General features: G+C 33.3%; 1 protein-coding gene across 1 annotated transcript; it reads right to left on the bottom strand.

Moving 5' to 3' along the window:
* Positions 1–25,504, bottom strand: LOC130636193 (fibroblast growth factor receptor-like). The gene is made up of 17 exons (XM_057445835.1): positions 25,026–25,504; positions 17,783–17,882; positions 17,516–17,685; positions 13,070–13,339; positions 12,750–12,770; positions 11,394–11,502; positions 11,134–11,321; positions 10,626–10,997; positions 9,685–10,149; positions 9,318–9,428; positions 8,376–8,551; positions 8,168–8,290; positions 7,959–8,029; positions 7,740–7,780; positions 1,990–2,086; positions 1,240–1,348; positions 1–991 (listed from the first exon to the last, which is right to left on the bottom strand). The coding sequence occupies exons 1-17, from the start codon at positions 25,102–25,104 to the stop codon at positions 818–820; spliced, it is 2,676 nt and encodes an 891-aa protein (XP_057301818.1). The 5' UTR covers positions 25,105–25,504; the 3' UTR covers positions 1–817.
* Positions 25,505–27,723: the final 2,219 nt, after the last annotated feature.

The raw sequence follows: 27,723 nt of genomic DNA, 5'->3' as shown, positions 1-27,723 counted from the left end.
TTTTGTACGGAATTCTTTAATTCTTCTCGCTATAAATAATTTCTCTTATTATGATGTACAAATCGTAGAAAAATGTTTATTTAAAACTTGCTACACATTCCAACACCAAAAAAGGTTTCACAATATTAAATTCGACATTGGGGCGGTGAATTGTATCCTTTAAAATAAAGTTTAAAGAATTAAGGCCAGGATACACTTGTATAATATCATTAAATATATTCTATAATACAGTTATAGTTTTTGTACAATATACTTATAATTTGTTATAATATCGTTATAATTTCATATAATCATTGCCATAACAAGGCTACCAAACAATACCAACAATATTATTAAAATCAAACTCGTTTGATTTTATTCAAATATTGTAGCCATGCAGCAAATTATGAGGTTATGACGCACATGCTAGATGTTGAAATTATGCATATTATAGCTATATTATAAGAAATTATAAGAAATTATAACCATATTTTAAACATATTTTAAGACATTATATTAATATTATAAGGTATATTTCAGTGATATTATACAAGTGTATCCGATCGTTTATAATATAAAACTTCCATCGTATAAAATTTTAATTAAAAAAACTAAAAAAACTTAAATATCTACATTAACCTATTCAGATATCGTTTTTATTTGAACAAAGTTTTGCACAAAGCCCTAAAAATAGTTTTCATCAGAGCTTGCAAGGACCTGACCTGTGTTCAAAATTAGGCATAATATTGTCTTCTTTGTAAGTACATTGTGATAGCAGTTGATCTACAATAGACAAAAGAGATTCCACTGCTTGGTATGCCATATTTTAAATGACATGTCATAGCTGCGTGTCATATTCTTTTTGAAATGAGTTTTCGCTGTCATTTACAAAAACAACCTCGTCGTTAAATTCGCCAAACACACTTGTGTTGGAATGTGCTGAGTGTTGTGGCAAAGAGAAGGAATCGGCGCCACTGCCACTAGTAAGAGGTGGTTGTAAAATGTTATCGTCCTAAAAAAAAAGGTTCATTTAAATATAGCAAAGAAGCTGCTAGCATGGATTTATTTATTTACATCCGACACTTTTAGAACAGCGCAAGAAACAAAGTCTATCTTTTTCCCAATCTTCTTCGATAGGTAGTACTGTTATGGTAAGCACAAAGAAATGATTGTAAACCACAATGTACAATGCTGTATACTTGCTGATAATTTAACTACTTATTTGTAATCAGATTTTGTACAGAACACAAAATCACTTACTTTGCTTTCTGTAATGTCTAGCAGCATCCTCTCAAGTTCGGTTATTATTTCACAGAATGTTGGTCGTTGTGATGGAAGCTCTTTCCAGCAATTCAACATCAGGCCATACCTAAATGCAAGTGCAAATACATTTTAAATTTGTCAATAAAAAGGTTTTGAGGCTTATAGTTTAGCCTTTTACTTTGGTATTGCAACTTTAGCGCACAGTAACTTTCTGTTAGAATTTAACCCTATTCGGTCCGGGGGGCGGATTCCGCCCCCCCCCTGACGGTTTTTTTTTAATAACTCCTAATTGCTTTCTTATATGGCTATGATACTTACTGAGTTTCAACATTTATCTATTAGACACCTGCATGCTAAATTTTTAGGTCCCATACCTTTCAGAGGCTTTGATATTGGCTATTACTCGAAACTACCCCTAAAATCTCTATGAAATCCTTATAATGGGAAAAATATAATAACTCCTGTTAGGATTATCCTTAGAACTTGAAACTTGCAACACAACTTTGTTTCATCAAGAAGAATCATTTTGAATAATTTTGACACGTGACTAATCCGATTTCCCGATTTTGTCGGATTTTACACGAAAATCGGAAAAAAACGGATTTTCGGGCAATTTTTGGCAATTTTTTATCCGATCCATGTAAAAACCGGAAGATATGTTAAAAAAATTTTATTCTCTTCTTTACACCTGCTTGCTATATAAATCGAATCTTCAAATGCAAGATTAGAATAAGTAAGAAAACATACATTTTATCTGAACAATTAACTGGTTGTTCCATGCGATATCCTTTCTTGAGTAGCTCAAACAATCTTTCGATAGGCACACCAGGGTATGGCGATCCACCTGACAATGAAGAAAACAGATTATTAAAATTGCGGTGTTATTGTTGTACAGGTTTAGAAAAGATGTTGTATTTGATGAAGCTTAAATTTTGGTATCAAATATCGTGGAACCACTTTAAATAAATTTTGAATGGCTTCAGCTATGTAAACATGGCAAATATGTAGTATAGCATTAAAGAATTTGATTGTTGAGATAAAAATTTTCCAACGTCAGCAAATTTGATATGACTTCATCGTTTTTCTAACAAAACCTGTTTTCTCCGCGGACTGTTATTAGTAGAGGTGATAGGTTTGCACATGAATGTTTTTGTTAAACGGTTCCCATGTTACGACTTATTGTAACATAATATAATTATATTATATAGAACCTCTCACAAAAAAAATCAAATTGAAGAAATAATACACAAATAGAAAAATCCACTCGGGCAGAAGAATAAAAGAGATAAGAGCTTTTGGAATTTTGGTGACGTCAGAAGTATTTGTACAAAAATATTTTTTGAAGAAAGTTGTAAACTGTATCTAATATGATCACTTTGAAATTGTTATCAAAATAATATATAGGATCATGTATTCTTTAAGGGTTTCAAAACTGTGCTAAGTCCCGTCCATATCCATTTTTTGTTTTTTTGTTTTTTTGTTTTTGCCTCCATTATGAAACTCTTAAAATGTTATTCAAGAAAATGTATAGGATTATGTCCTTTTGAAAAACAGTTACAGAGATATTGAGGTTTTAAGGTTATTGAAAACATAATCGGGTGGTACCCAGGTTTGGGGAATTTTTTTTTATTATTATTATTAACACAATCACGATATTTATTACAAGGGAACCTCTTTACAATAAAAGACACATAGGAACAAGAGACATTAAACGTGACAAGATAACAGGTACATAGAAGAGTAGACATCACAAAATTACACTATTCTGCTCTGTGTTGCAACAATCTGAAAGTCTGTCACTTCAACAGTCTCGTTGAGTCACGCAGACAAAGCAGTTGAAGAGGTAATAAATTAAAGCTAAGGCGTTTCCTCGATCAATTTTTGCTTACATCTATAGATTCTCTTCTCCTTTCTGCAATTATACTGTAAAAAGCGCTGAACTCGCCAAACATACCACCAAAACATGAGAATATCAAAGGATTTATTTTAAAATATTTATTTTTGATTGTAATTTCGTTTCTTCGTCAGCTCGTTGGTCTTGTAAGATGCAGTCAAACTCCAATGAAGGTACGCTTTGGCTGTTGGGTTAAAACCCTTGACGTCAAAATAGGGCATTTGTGCTTTAATCCAAAATTCTCTAGCAGCTGCGTGTACACAGGCTTCATCAGATGTAATAGAGGATGTAGGAAGTTGTTTAACCGTGAACTCTTCTAATACAGGTTCTGTCCTGACATCTTAACAGCATTCCTGCAGCAGTGAAGTCATGAATCTCATTGTGACGTAACATGATGAAACCACCTTCTGGACAAGATAAAGCGTGCTCAACTGTAAAGGAGACACCTCATACACATTTGCATGGTAATTATTTTAGTGGGATATAATATCTGATGTATAAGCCATCCCAAATAGACTGCTTGCCCAACAGGAAACCATTTTCTTTTATTGACAATACTGACAACCATTTCGAAGCACCATTTTTAAGAGACGCTTTAAACGCTCTGATTCTCATTTGACTTGTTTGATTTTCTCTGATATTTGACAATGTTTTGTCACAAGTTTTCCGCTTCTCACTTTTTATTCCATTGCCAACCCACCATATTTTACTGGACGGGAAAACAATAGTCTCTCTAAATCATTGCAGACATATCCTTTCAGAATTGCCATGATGAATCTCTATCATATGACATTCTCCAAAGGCTGCAGCATTTCACTTATGTTCGGTATCGTTTTCATAACATAAGTAAATATGTGTTGTAAACTATAAATGCAGCATAGGCAGCATGAGGGTGAGCTTCGGCAATTTCGCAATATTTCAATTGCTAAAATCCACTTTCTCACTGTATCCTCCATGTATTCATGTTTGAAATAGGTGCTGCCAATAACAGCTGCAAGATGACGATTATCTTCTCTGGTTATTTGTACACCAGCAGCACAGAACAATTTCACTGCCTTATTAAGAAATTCACCTTTCACTAGCAGCCAGCTCTTGCTCGGTTTCAGAAAATAACTCATATATGGACCATGTGTAGCAATCGTATTCCATCACCTTTCTAAGCTGAACAAACAACCAATGCCATAGCAATAGGGTCTTCTCGCGTTGTGCCTTCCTTTGATTGTAACTCTTTTCCACCAGTGATAAAAAGCTTCGCCGACTTAATATAACAATTGTACACATGTATAGAAAATTCTGCGCACAAATGTTTACGTTATGTAGCGTCACTGACTGATTGATAGAAGGCGTACGTGGCATCAATTTTTAACAACCCATGACTTTCATTAGTAAGCCGAAGCATGTACATCAATCTCGCATCCACATGTTTTTCTTGTTACAGCTACAACTTTTTTCAAATCCACACCTTTTAATGATAAGAGTGAGACCTTAGACGCGCTTTTATAACACTTGCCGAGGTCAGTTAATGGTGTCCATAGTGCGCAACACACGATTTATGAAAGCTCGGAAAAAGCGCATCTTGGCAATTTGACAGTACATGATATGAGGGAGACAATAGTTTTCTGCGCCTTGAAATTTTGCTAACATAGCAAACCTAAACACAACAACACCTAAGGCTGCCATAACGATGTCATTATTTTTTGTACAAACTTTATAAGGTCGCGCCATAGTGAGATTTTTCTCTCTTTTCAGAAAATCAGTCCCCGCTCGAGAGCTCTTTTGTTGTCCTGTATTAAGCTGTTGAGTAGCCGTTCTCTGTAGCAAATGCATCTTTAAAGCAACATACCGAATAGGCTATCACAGCATTCATTTCTTTTATGTCCTTTCTACTTTTTCCCTTGATAAAGGAAAAAGGTTTTTTCGCCAAACAGTAGTTTTCGGATAAGCCTCATAAATATCTTTGGCAAAGTCTTTTCGTTTTTCCTTTCCCTTCCGTGCTGAGGTTCCACTTGATTAGTTTGATCCTTTTGCTATTTTTTTTCTTTCTCCTTGCAGGCTCGTGCAGGTGATTTTTTAACTTGCAGGCTCGTGCAGGTGATTTTTTAACTTGCAGGCTCGTGCAGGTGATTTTTTAACTTGCAGGCTCGTGCAGGTGATTTTTTAACTTGTAGGCTCGTGCAGGTGATTTTTTAACTTGCAGGCTCGTGCAAGTGATTTTTTAACTTGCAGGCTCGTGCAGGTGATTTTTTAACTTGCAGGCTCGTGCAAGTGATTTTTTAACTTGCAGGCTCGTGCAGGTGATTTTTTAACTTGCAGGCTCGTGCAGGTGATTTTTTAACTTGCAGGCTCGTGCAGGTGATTTTTTAACTTGCAGGCTCGTGCAGGTGATTTTTTAACTTGCAGGCTCGTGCAGATGATTTTTTAACTTGCAGGCTCGTGCAGGTGATTTTTTAACCCAGCTAGACTTTTGAAAAATGTGCTGCAATTCTCACAGAGCAGTAATGATGCAGGATCAGCCCAACACAAACACAATTTTTGTGATTCTTTCGTTTTACTTGACATAGTTAATGCAAAACGTACAGCAATTCGAATTTCAGCACTTTTCTTTGATTTCCAAACCCAGATTACCATCACTTCAGTGACTTTGGCGTTCATTCATCAACAAAAAATAACTTTTGTTTTCGGATGTTTACAATTTATCCATGTGTACATACCGTTATCCATGTGTACTTAATAAGCCCGTGGAAAAATCCTTGTGTGGATAAGTAGGGGGGCCTAAGTCCCCTAGTTATCCTCACGGAAAATTACGTCAAATTTTCTAGCCGTTTTCATGATACTCAGCATCAGTTCGTGGCAATGGTTTCCATATAAGTGAACCTCGTCCACGGAGAACACTCACCTTATCAGACTTCCAGAAAATGTTGAAGTAATCTTACTGTGATATGCTTATTAAGTCATGTTGATTTCTTTTTTTCTTTTTGATTTCTTTTTCTTTTCATGTGTATTATTCGTGTGTAAAATTCGTATAATTTTGTCCACCATTCTATGGTCCAATTACTTACTATTTGATGTTCAACTAATCTTTTGTTTTGTATTACTCTTCTATTTAATTTTTCAGTTGTAGTTTATATTTTATTTACAGGACCCTATTAGATAACAGTAGTATTTTGTAACTGGTTAGGCCATCCTGTGTAAATATTAACTAATAAATAAATAAATAATAGTTAACTTTGTACCTTTTCTGATATCGGAACGGCAACACGAACATGACCCCAGTAGAGTGACCACTTTACAACCCAGAATCTTTAAATTTCTTTTGATAACCCAAGTTTTTCTTAAGTACGTCGTGGTAAGCAAGCGAAACTCACGTTACGTAAAGACTGAATTAGAATTTTAGCATTATCAATAATAATCAATTATATTTTTGAAAGAAATAAACCTGAATAATAGTAGTTACAATATATAACATAAATAACAAAGACATTACACGCTGAAAGATAACAATTAAAACATAAATTTGACATTACTAAGCATTACGAAAATAGAAATTCTTTTAGCTGACAAGTCGGCTCAATTTATTTCATATTTCAAAGCAATTAATATCTACTTTTATCAATCTTATCTTTGTATTTTTTGATCCTCTAACACAAATTCTTGCTGAACGCAGTAAACAAAATGATAATTTCGTCCGAACAATACTTTGTTTCATGTCTTGTTTTTCCACTACCTAACGCGACAAAATGTTCTTTTTCTCGATAGGATCCTTCACATGGTGTGAAAATTAAGGGGTGTGAATGATCGTGTTCTACTTCTAGGACTCTTTGTCCATATCCACGTGTCTTGATGTTTTTATTTGATTTAAATGCATTGGGTAGTTTCTTATTGAGGTGTGTCGCGAATGGGTAAAATACCCTTATGTCAAAAAATGCTTGTTGACTTTGTTGCCAGAATCCTCAAGTCTAGCTTTATTTGTGGAGTTTGCAGGGTTGCTTAATTTTTTCGGTTGTAAATGTGGTTCTGTTTCTACATCATTGGAAATCTCTTCAGATATTTTCGCCAAATGATCTCTTAACTTATCATGACTTTGATGAATATAGCCACTCTTGACACATGACATAGCATGGTCGATCGTAAAGCGTTTTTCACATGCACATGTTGTTGCACATACATCTAACTTAATGTACATGTAGGTACACGTAATTACCTAGCTAGAGCTATAAATTGTTTAAATGTCACTTTTAAATACTTTACACTAAGTTACTACGCAAAATAATACCTTCTCAATAGCCAAGATCCGAGAAGCCATGCGCCAGGGTCATGTTCATATTGCCGTAAGAAAAGATGCCCTGAGGACGAAGTTGACATTTTTCGTCATATTTCAAAGAAAAATGAACACATCCACTATGCTTGTCCGCTCCAGCATATTTTTATATTATATTCTATTTTGCCTTACCATGTGATCCAACTTAAAGTATATTTATGCCAAGGATTTTTACAGGCTTTTGCATATACTCTTATAGAGTGAAGACACGTTTTCGCAAAATATGAAACTGTTGTAATTTTACAACCTCTAAGTAGAAAAGCCTGCTGTGGCAAAGAAACTTACCAAATGTGACAATTTCCCATGTTAATATACCATATGACCATCTAGAAAAAAGATTTTATGTTCAAAATGTCAAAATACAAGGAACAAGTCGCGGCTATAAATATATTTTTAAGATCCTGAAATTTTATACAGTAGCAATATTCTTTCATTTATCGACTCTGCTAGCAATACGCACGTTAATAAAAGGAAGCGGACGGAAAAATAAAAAAGTAATCTCACATATCGCTTTGTGTTGTATATACTCGATCAAACAAAGCCTCCATTGCCATCCATTTCACTGGTAGTCGACCCTGGAAATCATAGAGAAGCTGAAAGTTATAAACTTCAAAGAACGGAACATAAATACTACATAAACAATAAATTTTGCGTCTCCTTACTAGAAACACCAGTTAAAGAAGTACATGCGACAGTTTGCACAGTATACTCACATCTGTGCATTTTCTGTAGTAATCAGTTTCCTGAATATCACGTGCCAATCCAAAGTCAGCAATTTTGACAACATAATTATCAGCAACAAGAACGTTTCGCGCAGCAATATCGCGATGTATACACTAAAATAAATAAGGTTTTATCGTGACAATATGAAATGAGTGATTTGGCCATGTTTATGTCATCAATCTATCACTTAATTCATACCTTTTTAGACGCAAGATAGTCCATGCCTTTTGCAACTTGCAAACAATATGATATAAGATTGCTTCGAGTTAATACTTCGACAGGAGGAGGCATCGGCGGCCGTGTCGGGCGGCGTTGCTTTAAAAACGTCCGCAAATTGCCGAAACAACAGTATTCCATGATCATACACAGTTCGCCTGAAAGTGAAGAACACTATTTACCACAGCGAAAACAAGCAAACGAACGTATTAAAGAAATTAAGAATGTGCTATTTAATTAGCGCAAGTTTAACAGAAAAAAAACATGACACCAATACGGCTGGCCAAAAATGGATAACCTAAAGCCAGGGGTCCATACGACTGCATTTTCCTTTTTAGCGAGGAAAAGCTGTGGCGTTTTCTCTTGAGCTTGAAATTAATTGAATTCAATTTCCCGCTTGAGAGAAAAGATGTTAACAATAAAATTGCTGCCGAAAACAGAGGAAACCTATTGCTACAAAATTTTAAAAAAATAAACAACTTTGTTTTTTATGACAGAGAATTAAAAGAAGACGCAACAGGAGACAACAAACTAAAAAGATGAGAAAATATTTTCGGGAAAGATTTATTTTATGTTTATGAACTGTTTATTTATGGTGTTGTTATTTTGTGAATAAAAAGGAGATAAAGAAATTGTTGCTTTTTCTAATAATTTTCTTCATAAAACGGGTTGCGCAATTGTTTACGTTTTTGTGAGTTTTATTGGTTTAAAGCTCCGGAGAAAAAATACGGGATTAAAAAGTCGAAAGAGTTCAACTTATTGAGAGAAGCTCGGGGACATACTTTTACGTCGAGTCAGCGGTCATTCGACCTCTATTGCGCATGCTTGTGGAAAAAGCTCCCAAAGTTTTTCTGCTAGAGCGAAAAATGCAGTCGTATCTACCTTTATTTTTTGTGGTGTCACAGCAAAATATATTTGTTTTACCTTTTTGCGAAGAAACTCCAAGTATTGTAACGATGTTTTCATGTCGGCCCATCGATTTCATCACTTGTATTTCTGACAAAAGGTCTTTTAATTCTTGCTCTGTTGCATCGTCTAAAATATCAATGTTAAAACGTAAAAGTCTAATAAATCTATTATGGCAGACTCCTAATAATTGAGCAGAAAAAAAAAGTTTTGTCTTCTTTTTCCTTTGTTTTCCAAACTGACAACACTAAATTAGATCGTTTGGCGTTTAACGTAATGAATTCGAACTTAATCGTTCCCGCATTTTATTTGCAATGACATACTAACATCGTCCATACCTACACACAGGAGCAACAAATAAAAAGATGTAAGCAACAAATCCTACATTTTAGCATTTTAACCGCAACAGTGGTTGGTGATTGCAGATCGAGCAACCCATAAACATTAGCCAACATAACTCTTCCAAATGCTCCTTCACCAAGCACGCATTTAAACTCAATCGCATCAAGATCCACCTCAAACTCAGGATCTTCTGGAATGCCTTGATAAAGGTACTCTTTTTCTGTTTGACACGATGATAAACGGCCAGTACTGAACTTTAACCTTCGATTAGACGGAAAGGATGTAACTTCACTTGCTTTGTCAATGTTTAATACAATATTTATTTCCTCCATATTCAGCAAAGTTGTGTTGTTGTTGTCTTTGATTTCTTTTGAATGGTTGTAATAAATCAAACCAATCACAATCACCACAATTAGAAGGACACACCCAACAGAAACCAAAGCAACAAAAACATTTGATTTTGACCATGGTTCATCTGATTCTAAGGCAATCACATTCGGACGAGGCCCTGAGGTAGTAATATGTAGTCATGTGAAATAATAAGCAGATACTGCATGGCCTATTGTGGAATATTATAATTTATGAACTTGAGGTGCTAGACATTTAATGACGTCAAGCAGAGTTGAATTTCAAACCAACAAGAGTCAATAAATCATAAACTTAAATATCAAAGATATGCAGTATTTGTTTTCTATATCAGGAAAAAAGAAAAGAAATACCAAGTTTATGACAATATAAATTTCACAATCTTTAAATCAATAAATAAAATTTCACCTTTCAGTTCTGATTAAAATTAAAAATACAATGATTACAATGTAATGGATTATTGAAAATAAACAAGCGTGTAATATTATTCACTTATTGCACGATATTGCGAAACATGTTAATTTATTGTACATGAAAAAGGATTACAAGTAAGTATATAATAATTATAAATGGACAGCGGTTGGAGGTGAACAAGTGACAAATGATTGCTACACTCACCTTTATCACTTCCTTTGAGAATTGTGAACTGAAAATCCCTTGCAGCATACCCGTGTGAATTTCCAGCTCTTACAAAATACGAACCATAATCACTCGCACTGACATTGGTGAACTCGTAACGGATTTTCAACCTTTCAGCAGCTTTTCCGCTATGCTCATTTGTATGTGTGTAGGACATTTTTGCATTGTTAATGTCAGTTTTGTCAAGAATAGAATGAGTGCTGTTAATTGTTTTGTTGTAGTAGCGATAGAGTTGAAAATGCGTATTTCCAAATGCAACAAGTGTTACGTTAACTATTAGTTTCCGCCCAGGTGCAACATAAAATATCTTTAGCTGTGTGTCTGGGAAGATTGGTAGAATTGCCGAACTCTCTACAATAAAATTATTAGGAAATATGAGGTGGGTGAAAAGCGATTTTTATCCTAAGGATCCTTTTCTTTCTTTTTTCTACATCAGACGAATACACAAAAGTATACAAGAAAGGGCACACGAAAGAACTAAAGTTACCTTCTGGAACTAGGTTAATATTATGTACAAAACTGCCATATTTGTTTTGTACAAGACATTTAAAGACACCTTTGTCCGTTAGCATAATGTTCTGAAGAAGTATTGTGTGATTGTTGTTCTCGAAAATGTATTCCGAACCCGCTTTGCGCATTGCTTCTTTGCTCCCAATAAGATTTTCATTTTTGAACCTAAAATTTAAATGGAAAAATTAACATGTGTTTCAAAGGATGTATGGTTGGCGCCTCTTAAATTGTTCTTACCAGGTGATATTCATTGGTTCTTCACCTGTTGCAAGACAATCCAATTTGACTTTTTCTTCGACAACTTGCATTACCAAGCTATCGTTATTGATAAGTTGAGGTGCAAGATCTGGAGAAGAGAAGCATATATTTTTCGAGCTCTTCAACTTTTGCAAAAAATTATTTTATGAAGAACGAGAAAAATATATCAAATATTGAACAAGGTATGTGCGATAACTAGTTATCATTAGCACAAAAAGTATTCTTTGAATGAAACGGTGTTTAAATGAAATGTAACATTTGAAAATTCAAAAGAAAAATAATTTTAAGGGTATTTTTATCACCATTTTAAGCTATTCAATGCATTTATCTTCTACATGAATAAATAAAATAAACAAAACCCTTTATTGACTATGCGGGAACTCTGTCAGTTCCCGCCATCATGAAAAGTTCTGCAATATTTTGCACCACAATATTAAAAACTAGTCGATAAGCCCACTTAAATTCACTTATGCAGAGGAAAAATGGAAAAGATACGTCATTTTAACTATGATAATTAGAAGGTATAATTAGAAGGAGGCTAGTATAAGAGGAGTCTCATTCCTAGAATAAGGTTTAGGAGGGGAAAAATAAGGTTTAGGAGGGGAAAAAAATATCGCGGTATCTTCCTTCTTTTGCTTTTACTCCATATAAGTTTTTTTACTTAATATTAGTGTCTGGGTGAATTTCTGAGTACACGTGAATTGTCAGTTCTTCTAGCGCAGAATTGTACGCCTGTTTCTAATATAAGACGGGTCTACTATTAATTCAGCAAAGTCTTTAAAGGGGTCTACAATTAGAAGAGAGCTAGTATTTAAAAGAGTCTTTGATCTCTACAACAGACCTCTTAGACCGCAACAGACCCAAGAGAGCTACAATTAGAAGTGGGTTCAGTATTTACAGAGGTCTCTTATTAAGGAAAATACTGCATTCACTTCGAGCGTCGGTAACATTTCGTATTATTATAATAAACGATAAACCCGTGTAAAAATCCACTTAGGCAGGAGAACAATGGAAAAACTCGTCGTTTAAATTTTAATATCGACTACTATGTGAATCTTGAAATTCTAATCAAGAAAATTATATTGGATCGTGTGCTTTTAATAATGAAAAGATTTTGGGGTTTGAAAGTTTTTTAATGACGTCATAAACTGTGTGTTCCGAAAAAGGTTTTGGAATTAGGTCCTAGGTGTTCCCTAGTTACACACGTAGGAGATGATGACAATTATTTAGATTCGAGATATTGTTCGTGCTAATTATAAATATATGTATATTTACACTTTGTTTACTAAATGCGCATAAAACGATTTTGTTGTAACAACATCGTAAATAACAAACCTGCTATGGTCTTTGCCTTTGCTATAAGAAAAATAATTAACTTTTACAAAAAATCACAGAAAATAATAAAGAAATAAATGCATAAGTATGGATAATCTAAAGCTAACATAAATTTAAAAATATATGTACATATATATCTAGGAGCCCGTAACTTTGGTAAAAATCAAATGTTGGAAGAAAAGTAAATGAAAAAATAGTTTTAAATTTCATGAATAAAATTGAGATAAATAAAGAAATAGTGGAAATGTGTCGTAAGGTTTGCCAAATATATAACGAAGCATATTTTAAAATAATTTAGGGAAGGACAAATCCCAACTTACGATTTACTTTTAAGTGATATGTGACTTCGCTGGTATCAATTGCATTCTGTACTGAGCACGTATACTGCCCAGTGTCACTCACAGCAGCTTTATTAAGACGAAGGAATTTGTATGTCTTGACTTTATGGTGATTCGGGTCTCTCTGGATTTTTTTACCATTAAAATACCAATTGTATGAAATTATATGATACTGACCAGTCACACATTTAAATTTGACGGTACTTCCGGCAGTAACATTAATTATTGTATTTTCATGCTGGATGATAGGACCTGAATGTGTTAAATACAATTACATTAAGAAAAGGAAGATTTTTTTCAAGATGCTTCATACCGTGCTACACAAATCCTTAAATTATGAGCCATAAGGAACAATAAAATTATACTTAAGTTTGTGGAAACCACTTTAGGATTTTGGATTTTCCAGAAGAATAGGAAAACTTTATTCGCAATTTCCCTATTGTTATAATCACTTTAAACTTGATTGACACAATGGTTCTTAGTGTGTTTAAGTCGAAAAATTGTTGAAAGCTCCGAGATCCTGTTTTTTGCTCTATTTTATTATTGTGCTAGTGGTAAATACGTAGCCACTAACGCTCAAAAATTAGAGAAAAAACGCTTATATATCTTTCAAAAATTCTGCTAGCCTAGTGCAGTTAGCACTCTTATTTTTGAGAAAACTAAAGGTAAACGGATTTTGCTTACGTAATTAAGCATAAAGTTTTGATCAATCAATAACGTTGTTATTGTAGTAAATGTACTTGAAATTCCTTTCAAAAATAATTTAAGCATAACTGTAAAATTATTTTTTGCAGTAATAGCATAATGAGTACGACGTAAGGAAAGTTTGCTAGTTCCCTTTTTATTTCTATTTGTATTTTTATTTCTATTTGTATTTTTATTTCTTACAGCATCGCCAAACTTGTTGTTTTCTACGCTGACATTGGTCACGCACACCCACATTAAATATTAGAGATTTGAAGCTGATTTTAAAAGTTATTTTAATGCTGAGAAATTTGCCTACACCATTATTATTTTATAATTTACAGACGCAATTGTACACCATACACAATTGTTACAATACCATTCATAACATTCTCGGACATATACTGACTGTGATCTTGCCTGCTAATACACAGCGCTACTTGTTCAAAGTTTAAACTGAGTGAGTCATAAAAAATTAAAATTAAAAAAAAATAATAAAAAAACGAAAGATTATTTTTTCCTGACACGAGCGGAACCTGTTCTGCAAAAAATTGCGTTGTTTACGCACAGTGTGCGACACTTAAGGGAAAGACTTAAATTTACGGACAATGGAATACGCTCCATTTCGAGCGAGTGATCTGATTATTCGAAAAAGAGTTATCACAAATTATTTCCTGTTTTAGGTGTGGTAATGCTTATGGCGCCAGGGCAAGTGTCTTCCACCCTGTCCAAGAATAAGCAGTCAATTTCTTGATCGTACAACTGGACTGACACATGGATGAGAGAGATGGTATCTCAGTGAAAACAGGTTGACGAAAGAAAGGGCATTTGGCCATAGAATTTCTTCAATTCTAAATAAGTTAGTTCTTAGTAAATTTTTTGTAAATGGCACTTGACACAATGTTGTTAAAGGTATCGTATCTGGTACTTAAAAAGGTAAGTAAAAAGTTCCTTTGGTATTCTGTTGTCTGAATGACTAGTTGAAAAAGTGTGTGATGCGAAGCGTGTCTGGTTGAAATACATAAAACAATTTTTAGTACAATTTTATGACAATATACAATCAATGTGGTGACTGAAATGGTCATGTAGGTAAAGAGTCCTTGATTACAAGAGAAACCCACATGGTGAAAGGTTATTTGACTTCGCTGTTGGTAATAGACTGGCAATATCTTCTATGAGAAGCTAGACAGTTATCTAATAACATATCAATCTGGCCCTTGACACCCAGATCAACTTTATACTTTTAAAGAAGGAACATTTTATGTTTGTGAAAGATTTAAGGGTCCTCTAAAATTAAGAGTGAGCCCAACAATACGAACTACCAGTTGCCGCTCTCTAAAAAAAACCTAAAGGATAAAGACCAAGGACAAGAACTCCTAAAATCGAACGTGAAAATTGAAAGGTGCGAGTGTAGGAAACCGATTTAAAGATCACTTCGACACCTTTGCAAAGAACTTAGCCCGTAGAAGTGCAGCCACAGGGAAGAAATAACTTGGGCTAAAGTCTGCTCTAACCGAATCCACTGTATCTAGCAAATGGAGAGCGTTTTTGCCAATTTTGTCTCACAGGTGTAGACAAAATTTTTTACAAAAAAAACGTAAAAATGGTTAAACCGTTGTTGGTGACAAATGCATTCAAAGCTAAATTTTCGCAGATGGCTACTTTCCGGGTTTTTTTTATTTTGACCCTATATCTGCAAAATTATGTTGCAAAAAATTTTCAGAGATAAATTCTACAAAACAAAATGAAAATGTTTGTGGATAAACATTCCATTACTAAAAAATTATATAAATAAAAATAAAACATTTTTCTGTCATCATTTTTCTTTTAAAAAAATATTCAAACTAAAATTTTTTATAAAAATGCCTTTTGTTGCAAACTTTATTTTTTTTATGGCATCCTGATTACAAAAGTGTTTAACAAAAAAAAATTTCATGCCTTTTATTCCAAAAAAAAAGCAAAAATTTTGCACATCGGTTATCGAATCTAACTTTTCTGTGCTAACAAGTCTATTGTGCACCACAAACCTGATTATACGATGCAGGTCGTATTGCTCAGTTGGCAGATCAACCTGCTTCAAAAATCATTTTTTATTCGAAAAGTCAACCAAGGAAATGATCTATATATACTGTTCTGTTTTTAAAAAAATAGGTGTAAACAAACCAGCAAAATACACATAAAATTGTCAATGAGTGTTTGGTTTAGCTACCAATGGTTTGCTACCAATGTCTCTGCTTTAATTAAATTCCCTTAATACAGAAAATACTCTTTATTTCTTAACAAAACAAAACTGATAAGAAATGTAAAACATAACATGGTTGTTTCTTTTTGTTTTAGCTTGCAATATGCATGTTTTTGCTTTTTCAACCTGACACTGGCTTGCCAAGTGATATTATAGGAATCGAGTCAACTCACCGATTCAACTCATCCTGAGCTAAAAAACGAGCCAGCTGGCTTTAGGAGAGTTGGCCTCCTTTGTATAATGTCAATATATTTTTAATAGTGGTTTATTTTATGCGAGCTGATTAACTTAATTATAAATGGGTCAATCCATCTTATATAATCAAGCTCTAGGCTGGTGTAACAAAACAGTTTCCACAGAAAAAAAACTGGCTATTTCTATATAGCTAAAGATAGATAGATGCATCTTTTTTAAAGTCTTAGACTTCAAAAGTAGTAGAAGCCACTCTGGTTAAACTTATGATTAAAAACATAAGCTAGCTATATAAAACTACAGCTAAAACTAGCACCTAAGCTACAAAACATAAACTGACTACGTAAGTAAGTTTCAGATTTACATGTAGCTTAAACATTAACAGGTTTTTTAAAAATTTATATAAGTGCTTTGGACTTAAAATCATCAAATTAAATTTCTTTTCAGGATCTCCCACTGTACTGTCAGATCCGCTTTCTCAAGTTGTGCTTAATTACAAACCCAATTGGGTCCCCACAAACGATAAGTCAAATTAAAACGGGTAGTTTACAAGCACAACATCAGGTAATCGAGTCACAAAAATATGCCACATATAGTGGCATATTTTCATCACGCTACCAGACAGGTCAAGAGCTACTTTCGAGGTTTTAATCTCAAAGAGCTCTGGGGACGAGAATACCATGGAATATTACGTCCAGAACAGATTCCGGTATGCTAATAGAGAAGCCCCGGGGGCATGTGATGATGGAAACCCGCTGTTTATACGTTTCAATAAAAAATAGCATCTATAATTTTTCCAAAGTTTTGGCCATCTCCGTGGTAGTTGTGGCTAGATGGGATAAAGTTTTATAAAAAGTAATTAGAATGTCGGTAAGTCATACAATCCTATTTGATTCTTAAGTGACAAGTAGCAGTAAATTTATATCCACATTTCTTTGTACCAAAATCAGCTTTGCCTTCGCTGCTATCTTGATTACCCAACTAATTTCCCTAATCGCATAGAAAACAATGATCAGCTCCCTAACATGGGGCAATGTTGAAGTAATGGAAAATTGCATTGGGACCGACAAAACGATTGTTTTATTGTGTTGTTTACAAATTTTGATTTTCCTAAGACTTTCAATAGGTCAATTAGCTTAATTTTCTATGCCAGTCAGGCTTAATAGCGCTCCTAAATCAGACTTTCAAATAATGTTTAGTTTTTTGTGGTAACAATAACAAATTACAATAAATTTTCAAAAACGGTTGCTGATATTTTCTGACCGCTGTACAAAAAATGGTTGTATGAGAATCATAAGAAAAACACCTACCTGTCGAAGGAGGTATTATAAATTTACGCTCCAATAATTTGTTTGATCGTTTTCGAACTACACATTTATAGAAACCAGAATGTCGCGGTGAGAGGTCCCGAATTTCCATTATTTGTTTGTTGTGACGAAAAAATGCATCGCTTTCCGATATTCGTTTGCCATCTTTTACCCTAAAATAAATGAATTTTAATACAGGAATAATACAACGATGAGAACCTAAAATAAAATAGTAAACTCTTCAACGTGTAGTAGGTTATGTGATCTTACCATGTAAAAGTCTTGTTAGCTGGAATAGTCACGCTACAATCAAAAACTTGTGTTTTTCCATCACGGTACAAGTAGTCTTTATGTCTGACAAATTCCAGTTCTAAAAAGGAAAAGAAAATTTGTTTTTTTATGTATAATAGACTAAATAAGAAAGGAATGCAATTGATATGCTTAAAACTTAGATTACATTGAGCAAATATATTTGTATTGAAGCATAGTCGAAAGCTATATTTATACTTTGGTATTCCAAAACGGATCTCGCAGATTTTGATTTTGATTTTATTTCATAAAATCTCCGTAAGACTAATACTGCATTCTTAACCCGGCCCAGTCCTCTCTTCCTCTTTCAACTTTACTTCGCGAAGCGAATGATCAGAGCTTTCGCAGTTCAGAAACAAAATATTCCTCATGCAAAACATAAGGTCGGTGAAACCCTCACAACAGATTTTTAATTATTCCAGTAACCGAGTTAAATTTCCGTATTGATTACATCCCGAACTAACCATGTACTGTAGCCGCATATAGTAACATGTTATGAAGTTTTTTTTTCCTTCTTTCTTGCAAGAATACTTATTTCTTGCAAGAATATCTATTCATATTTCAAGCATTTTTAAAGCATACAAATGCAGAAAATTTTATGAAGTTTATATATTACCATAGCCAATACCAATATTCTTGTAAGTTCTACTAGGTAGAAAATATATGATTTTCCCTGTTTTAATTCGGGTCAAGCCGACATACTTTAATGTTGTCTTATTGTTGCCTATGTATAATGTAATAGGTAGCTATGTAATGATTAGCTAGCTAAAGTTACCTAGCAGACATTGCAATATGCCATTTTTTGGTTTTTAGTCTGTGTTTTAAGATGATGCTCTACTTTTTGACACTTATAATAATTTTTGGAAATGCTGTAATGTTTCAGCTATGACTTTGTACTAACGGAAGAGTATCTCTGGTGTGTTATTTGTGAGCCTGGGTGACTGTGCTATTTCTGCTATGACGGGATAACGACAGGGTGTACTTTATGTTTGCAATCTGAAGTGACGATAAAGTTTTGAAAATGTATCTGAAAGGGTGCTTCACTGAATGTGTGGTAAAGATGTTACTTTCACTTTATCAAAAGGCTGGTTCAGCATATTTTTGGATATTTAGAATTTTTATTACGTTTAAATAAACATATATGGACTCGATCAAGACTAATTAAAAATTTTTGGTATGTAGCATTAAAATTATTTCTACAAATGATTTAAAAGGTCCTTAAAGTCATTCCTAAATGTTATATTTTAGCCTTTTTATCTGTTTATTTAAAACTATTGTAAACTAATAAACCATTTCAGTAAATTTTAAAAGATTGTAAGTGTTTTTGCACTAAGAAAACGAAATTTGTGCAGGCTTGTAATTAAACATGCATACAGAACTCTACAAATAACAGAACAATGAACGTCATTTGTTAGCGTTAGTCGGACTCTGCGATTGGCTGACCTACTTTTTCTATCCCAATACATCGCTTTTTCCACAGCCCCCGCCAACACACGGACGGGCGCACGGATTGTGCATTCGCACAAATCTTCTCCCGGGTGGCGCACATGGGCTTTGCGCTTCGCACGTCGATTTCGCTGGATTTAACAGTATCCACTTTGTTTTGCAGACCGAGGTGTTGAATCTCCACTTTGTTTCGCAGATAGCCTATTTCACAGATTACATGCGAAAATTATGCCTATATAAAGTCACGTGTCTTCCGTTTATGGTAATTTGGACGCATTCTATTGGCTAATAACTTTTGCAGATATGTTAAAAATTCGCTTCATATAAGGCTATATGAAAATACGCGAAAAGATCAAAAATGAAAACAAGGTCAGTGAAGTTGTGATGGTGACGAAAGCATGATGTTGTTATCGAACGTGAAGTCGTATTTAGCTTCAAGAAATTTAAAAAAGAAATTTAAAAAAGTTTCAGGTTCTTTTACTTAGGGCGCTATGAAACGACACGAAGAAGCTGAAAGTTTTATTCCAATCATCTGCTCGCAATGAGCTATAATCAGCTGCATAGAGCTTTTCAAAATTCTCTACCCAACTGAAACCATCTAATTTTTGGATCTTTATGTCAATCTTCAGATTTGTAGAAAGTACATTAAAGTTTTCAGTTAGCCATTCCTCTGTAGACACACAGGTCTTCCGGCAGCAGATCTCGTACAGAAGGAAGGTAGTCTTATGTGCAGTAAAAATATATGGTCATCCTTTATCTGCATACTTGCCCTTACCATTGTATCAAATAGAAATATTTCAACTTTTTTTCCTGATTGTAGTCAGCTACGATTCAAGACGCTTTTTCAATCAGAATATTTTTGCTCGTCTGCCTTTAAATAAAAATTTATCTAAAAAATTAGCCTGTATCTATTTTTTTGCAATAATGGCAAACATTCTGGGCAATTTAAATCCAATCATTGTGTCCCTTTACTTTTTGTAAAACTAAGTTAAGCTACGTTAAAGTGTTCTGCTCAATATTTTCAAGCTAATTATAGCTTGAAAATATTGAGTAGGACGCTTTAACGTAGCTAAGTTGCCATACTTAATGAAGACAGAAAGTAAAAGAAAAAAAACTAAAAACGTATGTGTTTCGTCACCAAATTGCTCTTCTTCGTTAGCCTAAACATTAGTTAATCAATGTGGTAATTCTAGAACTAATGAGGAGATTTCTTTTCTTTGTAAAAAGCAAACTTTTTTGTTAGAAACTTTTTTGTTAAAGGAAAAGAAAAATTAAAACCTATAAAACCTGAAAAAGTTTTATCAGCAAAACCTTTATTAGATTCTTTCCCTCCAGGTTATATTGACGGTATTTGAAAACATAATGTCAGCACTTATTACAAGCAAGCTCCACATCAAAGTGATATAGTCATATACGTTGATAAACGTAACAAAACCAGTTCAAGGATTCATTTTTCAACGAATACAATAGGCGATTTCGATATGTTTGGTTTGCTCAATTTTTATAGCTAGCATATTCTAAACCCATGGATGCTCCGTTCTGTCTGCCTTACATATCATGACATCAAATAAAAAATTCAAAATCAACATTAGCTCCAAATCTTATTACAAAGGGCAGAACTACAAGTATGACATTGTTTCAGTTTAAGAAAAGCATAAAAAACTGCTCTTCATAAGGCTACCTCTTCTATTTCAACTTTTTTAAGGATTAACCACTCAGGTACAACCCAAAGAATTAATGAACTAGTATCCAATATGTATTCTAAAATGTTAGAAGGCAACAGAATTTTTTAGCAGCCATTATTGACACAGTTATTATTTGTAGCCGCCTAAGGATTGACTTTTTAAATTATGAAGTAAAAGTGGGTGACGTATATATGTAGCCTAATATTAAGTAAATAAGTACACTTTTTTATAAACAATTGATTTTTTGTCCCAAACATTGTTTAGCCAACTATGAAGAACGCTCCAAAAATCGTTTAGTCATTGATTACTTTAATAAGATTATACAGGGCGAATTTTTCCAAAGTATTTTTTGTTATTTGACCGATTCTTTGCAAAACAAATTGCTTAATTTTTAACCATTTATTCACCTCATGCAATTTGTTGAGCAATTTTCGGGCTAATTATTTAAATTTGGCATTGTTTATAAAAAAGTGTATTTCTAAAAATGTTTTGTAAATAAGCTATCACCCAACTTTCCATTTTATTGTCATTTTGACCGGTATATATGTATGCATCTGATTTGATTGATTCACTAATTCATGGTTTGGGTATGAACTTTGGTCCTTGCCATGTTTTTATTCATTCATTCATATTAGATTCATTTTGTCCATGGTTTCATTTCATTATATTTTTGAATTTTTATTAATATTTATAAAGAAAGAAGATTTTGATTTGGTTATTTTTTAATAACCTCCAATCTGCAAAAGATTTTAATAAATGCATTATCGTCATTTATTCCCCTTTTTCGATCAATTGTTTCGAATAATTAACGGGTATCGTGTATCTCAAAGGGTTTTATGGCGTTTTAATGCTTAAAGGGCGTAAAAGGGCGTTGGAGGCTCACAACGCCCCCTCCAATCCCCCAGTTGTGTATTATCTCACCTATGGTGTGATGTTGACCCTACGATTCAAAAGTTTGACTACGCCTCTGTTAACTGTGAATAAAGTGACATAGTTATCGTAGAAGAGGATAATGAGTCAATCGTTACGTTGGATTAAGAAACCGACTGATACCATATAAAGAAACTACTTGAAGCAGGATGTAAAATCAACACAAACGACAACATTATTTTAAATGAGATTATTTACACATTTGATGATGATATTAAAGTTCAGAGTTAATTTCACGAACACGCTTTAGGGTGTAAAAAATTCACCATGACATATTTCAATCAAATCAAATTAATGTGACAATATCGGTTTAAGAACAAAAAATGAAATATTTTGTGTTTAATTTGGAAACTTAAGTGTGACAAACTTTAAAAAAGTGCTCGCTTTTATCTAGTGAAAAAGCAAAACCTCGTTTTTTAAGGTTAAGGTGTAAGTTAAGAAGAGCAACTTTCTTTTATAATTTCAAAACAGGATTTTCTCCTATTTTTACCTATCCTACGTTGTTTTGGTTTATTTTTATTTTTTTTTATTTTATTTTATTTTTTATTTTTATTCTTTTTTTTTTGGGGGGGGAGGGGGGGTTGACAAAAAAACTGAAAGTAAATAGTTGTTGTGAATGCAAAGAAAGTCAAGCCGGCGAAATATATAAAAGTATATCGAAAAATGGTTAAAAAAATTTCCAGACGTAGGCGACAGTAATTTGTTGTATTTCCTGAAGTAATTAAACAATTTAGTGTTCAGAAATTGGTGATAAAGCGAGCTTGAGTAGTACATTAACATAATGGCAGTTCAATATACAGCTTCTATTAACGGTAGTGAAGGCGATAACATTAATGACGTTTTTAATGAGTCAGAAATCGATTATAATATGGACAAAAATTACATTAATTAATGTTGAAATTGTATAAAATGTAGTTTCAACGCCACAACAAATGCAACGTGCCGTTCCTTTATCTTGATCTCTTCATTTTTTAAAAAAAACACAATATTTGATTTGATGAGTTCATTGTCACATTTTATTTATTTATTGTACGTCAGTCACACAAAGGATCGATGTTGTGTGTTTTAATAAACAAAGTTGTAGTTATTACAAGAATCTTTTTAAAAATTACATATAAATTTGTATAAAAAAAGTACAAGATTTTTAAAAATATAAAACTGTTAACTAGAAGCATGAACTTTATCTATTGTTTATGAAGAATCTTTTTGACATTTTTTTTCTTATTATTTTTACATTTCGTGGTAAGGTCTTTAATTTTAAGCACGGACATGATCAACTTCAAAGCATGCCACAGTTGAATGTAAGATAGAGATGAACTTGAAGCTATTTGTTGGAAATAGTCATAAAAAACTGAAGAAAGCAATGCTAGTCAGTTAGCTTATCTAGGTTACATTTTGCGAAACTGCTACAATATGAAATTATATATTTGTTCTAGCTTATAGTTGGCAAAAAAAACTGCTGGCTATAATAATAGATCTTAAACCAGCTAGATACCTAATAGTTAGCAGCTAGTTCTCAGTTCTTTTATTTAATTTTTGATTAACCTCAACACAAAAATTCTCTCATTGCCAGGGCCGGCGAATCGAAATTCAAAGTGGGGGGGGGGGGGGAGGGAGCAAATATATGTAGTATGTAAGGAGGCCCCACCATGGTTGGGGCGACGAGACTAGAAAATTTTCGAATTAGGCCTCTGAAATAGCCTTAAATGTGTCCCAATTTTCGAAATCTTTTATCGGATACTAATCAAAAAAAGACCTTAAATCATGCAAAACTTATATTTAATTTCTGTTTTAGGTACCCTGTCTTTAAAAAAAATGCAACCATTTAAAACCATAAAGTACATTTTATGAAGATGAAAAGTGTTAACAGAATCGTACAAATAAATTTGTAGCAAAGGAATACAATAATTAGTAAATAAAAAGTAAATTTGGACGTTCGGCATAAACAGAATATATTTTTATATATATACATATATATATATATATATCTATATATATATCTATATATATATATCCTGCGTGGGTAACTAGGGACTACTAAAAAAAATTCACCCTTTCAAACTCTTTCAAACAAAAATAACTTGTTTTTTTTTTTTTTTTTGCGGGAGTTTCCCGCAAAAAAAAATTCACCCTTTTAAGCTCTTTCATATAAAAATATTTTTTTTTTGCGCGAGTTTCGTTTAAAAATAAAATCATAAATGCCAAGCACGCAATTATAAACGCGATCAATGTCAACAGGAAATTAATAAAAACAAACAAACATAAAAAACAGACAAAAAGTACACAGGAGGAAATTTAATATAGTTTAAAAATGGGAAACGTTTTTACAGACATTTTTTGACAAGAAAAATTATTTTGGCACAATAAATTACTTATATATAATAAAAATGCTTGGGATAAAAAGTTTGGGATGTTCGTAAATTTTACCTTAGAGCTTAAAAATGGCAATTTGACGTTCAATGTTTTCAGATAAATGTCATGGTAGTCGATTCAGCCCGTTGAAAAATCCATTTAGCTAGAAGAGCCATGGAAAAGATCCGTTTTTGAAATTTAATATTGCCGGCAATGACCTGCCTCTATTGTACAGATCTTGAAACGATCAAAAAAATGTATAGGAAACATGTGCTTTTAACGAACGGCGTGTTACAGAGAGTTTAAAGGTTTTTTAATGATGTCTTAACCCGTCCATTCCGAAACGGATTGGGGACCCAGATTTGGAAAACTTACCCAATTAGGTCCCAGGCGGTTTCTATTTACCTGCGCGGTAAAGAGAGACCACCTGGGCCTTAAAGGGCATTGTACTGGCTATATTAATGTAAATCAATTTTACTGATGTCGTGACGCTTGATTTATTGATCAACATTGGAGACTTACACTTTTCGGCAGCTTCAAAACAAAATGGAAACATCCAATATGTCTGTCACAGACACGGTGTATTATCCTAGAGAAATTTGAACCATAGAATTTTAACTTTTTTAGTCAATTATAGCCATATGTTATTTATGGTTTGTTCAATATAGTAAGAAACGTGTGTTCGTTAGCCGCATTATAGAGGATTACTAACAAATATGGAAGCAAAGAACTAACATGGCCCATGCCTAAAAAATAAAAACAAAATGATAATGACTCAGCATAGTACTTACTAGTTTGTATTACATCCGGTAAAATGATCTGTAAAATAACAACAATGAAAATGTTTTTCGTTAATGCAATATCCGTCATTTGTAAAGCTTTATTTTCCGTCAAGTTATATCGTATCAATGTTTATATTTGGCTTTGTATAGTAAAAATAAAGACATAATAGTCACCACACGCCACTTCTGTAAATGTATTTAATCAACTAAATTCATAAAGTTTTTAAAACAGAAGAATATAGCATCAATAACCCACAAGCTGATATCATGAATAGAGTTCGTCCTCCGTTATTAACATGCTCAATTAAATTAATTAAACCGTCTTTGTTATTAAACACTCTCATTAAGTTTTCTCAACGTTCTTTGGTCTGTTGATTTTCTAAAGACGGTTGCCAACATTTATAAAAAGAATATATATATTTTTGTGACATCTACAAGAAAATTTTATCCAAGAAAACAGTCACTGTCATATAATTCTTTATTTTGACACTAAACTGACACAACCTTTGTCACGTTCTATTTCACAAGGCTTCCGAAACTACTCTTCAAGCTTTTTCTCTTGGACGTCATATTTTGTTTTCAGTTTCTAGTATTCCTTTCATCTCCTGATATTGGAATGTTATTAGTAAAAACAGCAAGAATACGGTATCTAGTTGTATTGCATATTTGAATATTTTTTAAAGACAGGACTAATTTCATAATTAAATTATCTTTTTATTCGAAATGGTTCTTAATCCAACACATCTCCGTTGTCACCCTCTATATAAAACAGCGCCAATGAAATGATAGTGATAAAGCTGGATGGTATAATATATTTCTTAAAGAGAACACAAGGTATAAAATGATGTTGGGCTTATATTACAGAGCTCAAAAAGTTAGTTACCAAGTCTTTTTTAATTTTGTAAAAAGCTTTTTGCGTTCTCAAGATATTTGCTTTTAAAGAATTTTAGATTTTATTATGCTGCATAAATTATGATGTCATATTTAAGTAATAGCAAATGTTGACATCTTCTGTCATCGGTAATTTTAGACCTGTTAAGGGATGTGCATTCAAACTTTATCAATGCATAGCGGAGATGGTGTAGTGGTAGCGCATTCGACTTGTAATCATAAGGTTTCAGGTTCGAGTCTCCACTTCGGCGCACTTTAAATGCAGTGTTGTCAGCCCATTTGGTGCCATCTACTGACCGCTAACCGGCTTGTGTGGCAGGCAAGCAAGTTAGAGCAATGCTATACGTATCTCTGGCGGTAATGTAACATGGTTACAGTCGGAGGGGAGGAAGAGCCAACCGTTAGGAGGATGGAATCCCCAAGACGTTAAAACTTCCCGTTACTTACTTACTTACTTACTAGATATTATAAAGACTTACTTACTTACTTACTTACTTACTCACTATTATTGATTAACATAAATTTTTTTTGCCAAAATGACAATCGTTTGCTCGATCCAGGCCTCTGAATTTTTTTGCTAATGAGCCAATAACTAAAAATCTAGAGATTTATGACCGTAGAAAATTTACTTTTATGTTATTTTATTGGTTGTGCCGCACTCTACGGCTTTTAACTTCCGTGCATTAACGCAAGTGAAAAGAAGAGTAGCACTTTTTCATACTTCCAGCAAACAAGAATTTTGGTGCAATTGCAGCATTGAAATGTGGCGCATGAAATTTTTAACAGCAGCTACCTTCAGAGAGTAAAATCCCATTAGGGGTGGATCTAGAGTTTTTCAAGACTTAATCTAAATATTGCTGCAATAGCAATGTTTAGATAAAGGGTTGATATTACCAGGGTCTTAGGGGGGGCTGTTAGCCTCCCCAAGTGTGATCCAGGGGGAAGCCCCAGAGACTTTCGTTATTTTGATCTTTGCGGGTACAAAACTGGCCGATTTATTATCGTAAAAATTGACGAAAAAAAACGCTAAGCTATAAGAAACTCTCCTATTAGCATTTTTTATAAGAAACAAATCTCTGCCTTATATATCATATTTGGATTTGAATGAACCTCTTCATCCATAACAATATGCTAATAGTTTTATTTTCGAGAAGATTTTATTGTCATCCTAAAATATTGTTTGCGTTATGCAATAATGAGAAAATAAAATTCGATGCACCTATTTAGGTCTAGGTACATAAATGTGTGAATGGGCGCTATGTTAAACCAGTTATCGGTTGCAACTTCGTTCACAGGTCACTTCATTCACTGGTCTCAGGTTCAGGTTCGGACTTTTGATCTAAGAAATCATTGCCTTTCAATTAACGTACAAAAGTTCTGAATGACATTACTTATCCTTTGGGAGACATTTTGTCTGGAAGAGAAAATAATAGGTATTGGCGCAATAGACAGAAACGGTCTTTTCGTTTTTTTACTGACAAACTGTTGTAAAAATAACATTCTCAATAGATGCGTAACCACTTATGACTGATCTATTGTTTTACCTTTCTGACGCTTCTGAGTTATTCAAATGATAAATTATTTGTACGCGACGGTTTCTACGTTGATTAAAAAAAACAACAAAAAACAGCAACAGTAAGAGCAGCGTAAAAAATAAGAAACGGTAGCAATAACAAACCTTTTTAGATGACGTTTTGATGATTTTTTATTAAGCGATATTAAACCATCGGATACTCTTAAAATGGGATTGTCACTCAAATATTATCCAGTTCAAGAAGGTTGCGATACATTTTGTTCACTTGGTACGTTAATACCT

The sequence above is a fragment of the Hydractinia symbiolongicarpus genome, chromosome 3, assembly GCF_029227915.1.
Source record: "Hydractinia symbiolongicarpus strain clone_291-10 chromosome 3, HSymV2.1, whole genome shotgun sequence".
NCBI lineage: Eukaryota > Metazoa > Cnidaria > Hydrozoa > Anthoathecata > Hydractiniidae > Hydractinia > Hydractinia symbiolongicarpus.
Note: the sequence above shows the minus strand (reverse complement) of the source record. Positions and strands in the feature narration are given on the sequence as shown.

Bases quoted from the DNA above. Each gene is read 5' to 3' on its own strand.
- LOC130636193 (XM_057445835.1), bottom strand. From the start codon at position 25,104: ATGACGGATATTGCATTAACGAAAAACATTTTCATTGTTGTTATTTTA. The intron at 8,291-8,375 runs GTATGAATTAAG...TATTTATTTTAG, and splicing joins ACTATCTTGCGTCTAAAAAG to TGTATACATCGCGATATTGC. The intron at 1,349-1,989 runs GTATGTTTTCTT...ACTTGCATTTAG, and splicing joins GTTAATTGTTCAGATAAAAT to GTATGGCCTGATGTTGAATT.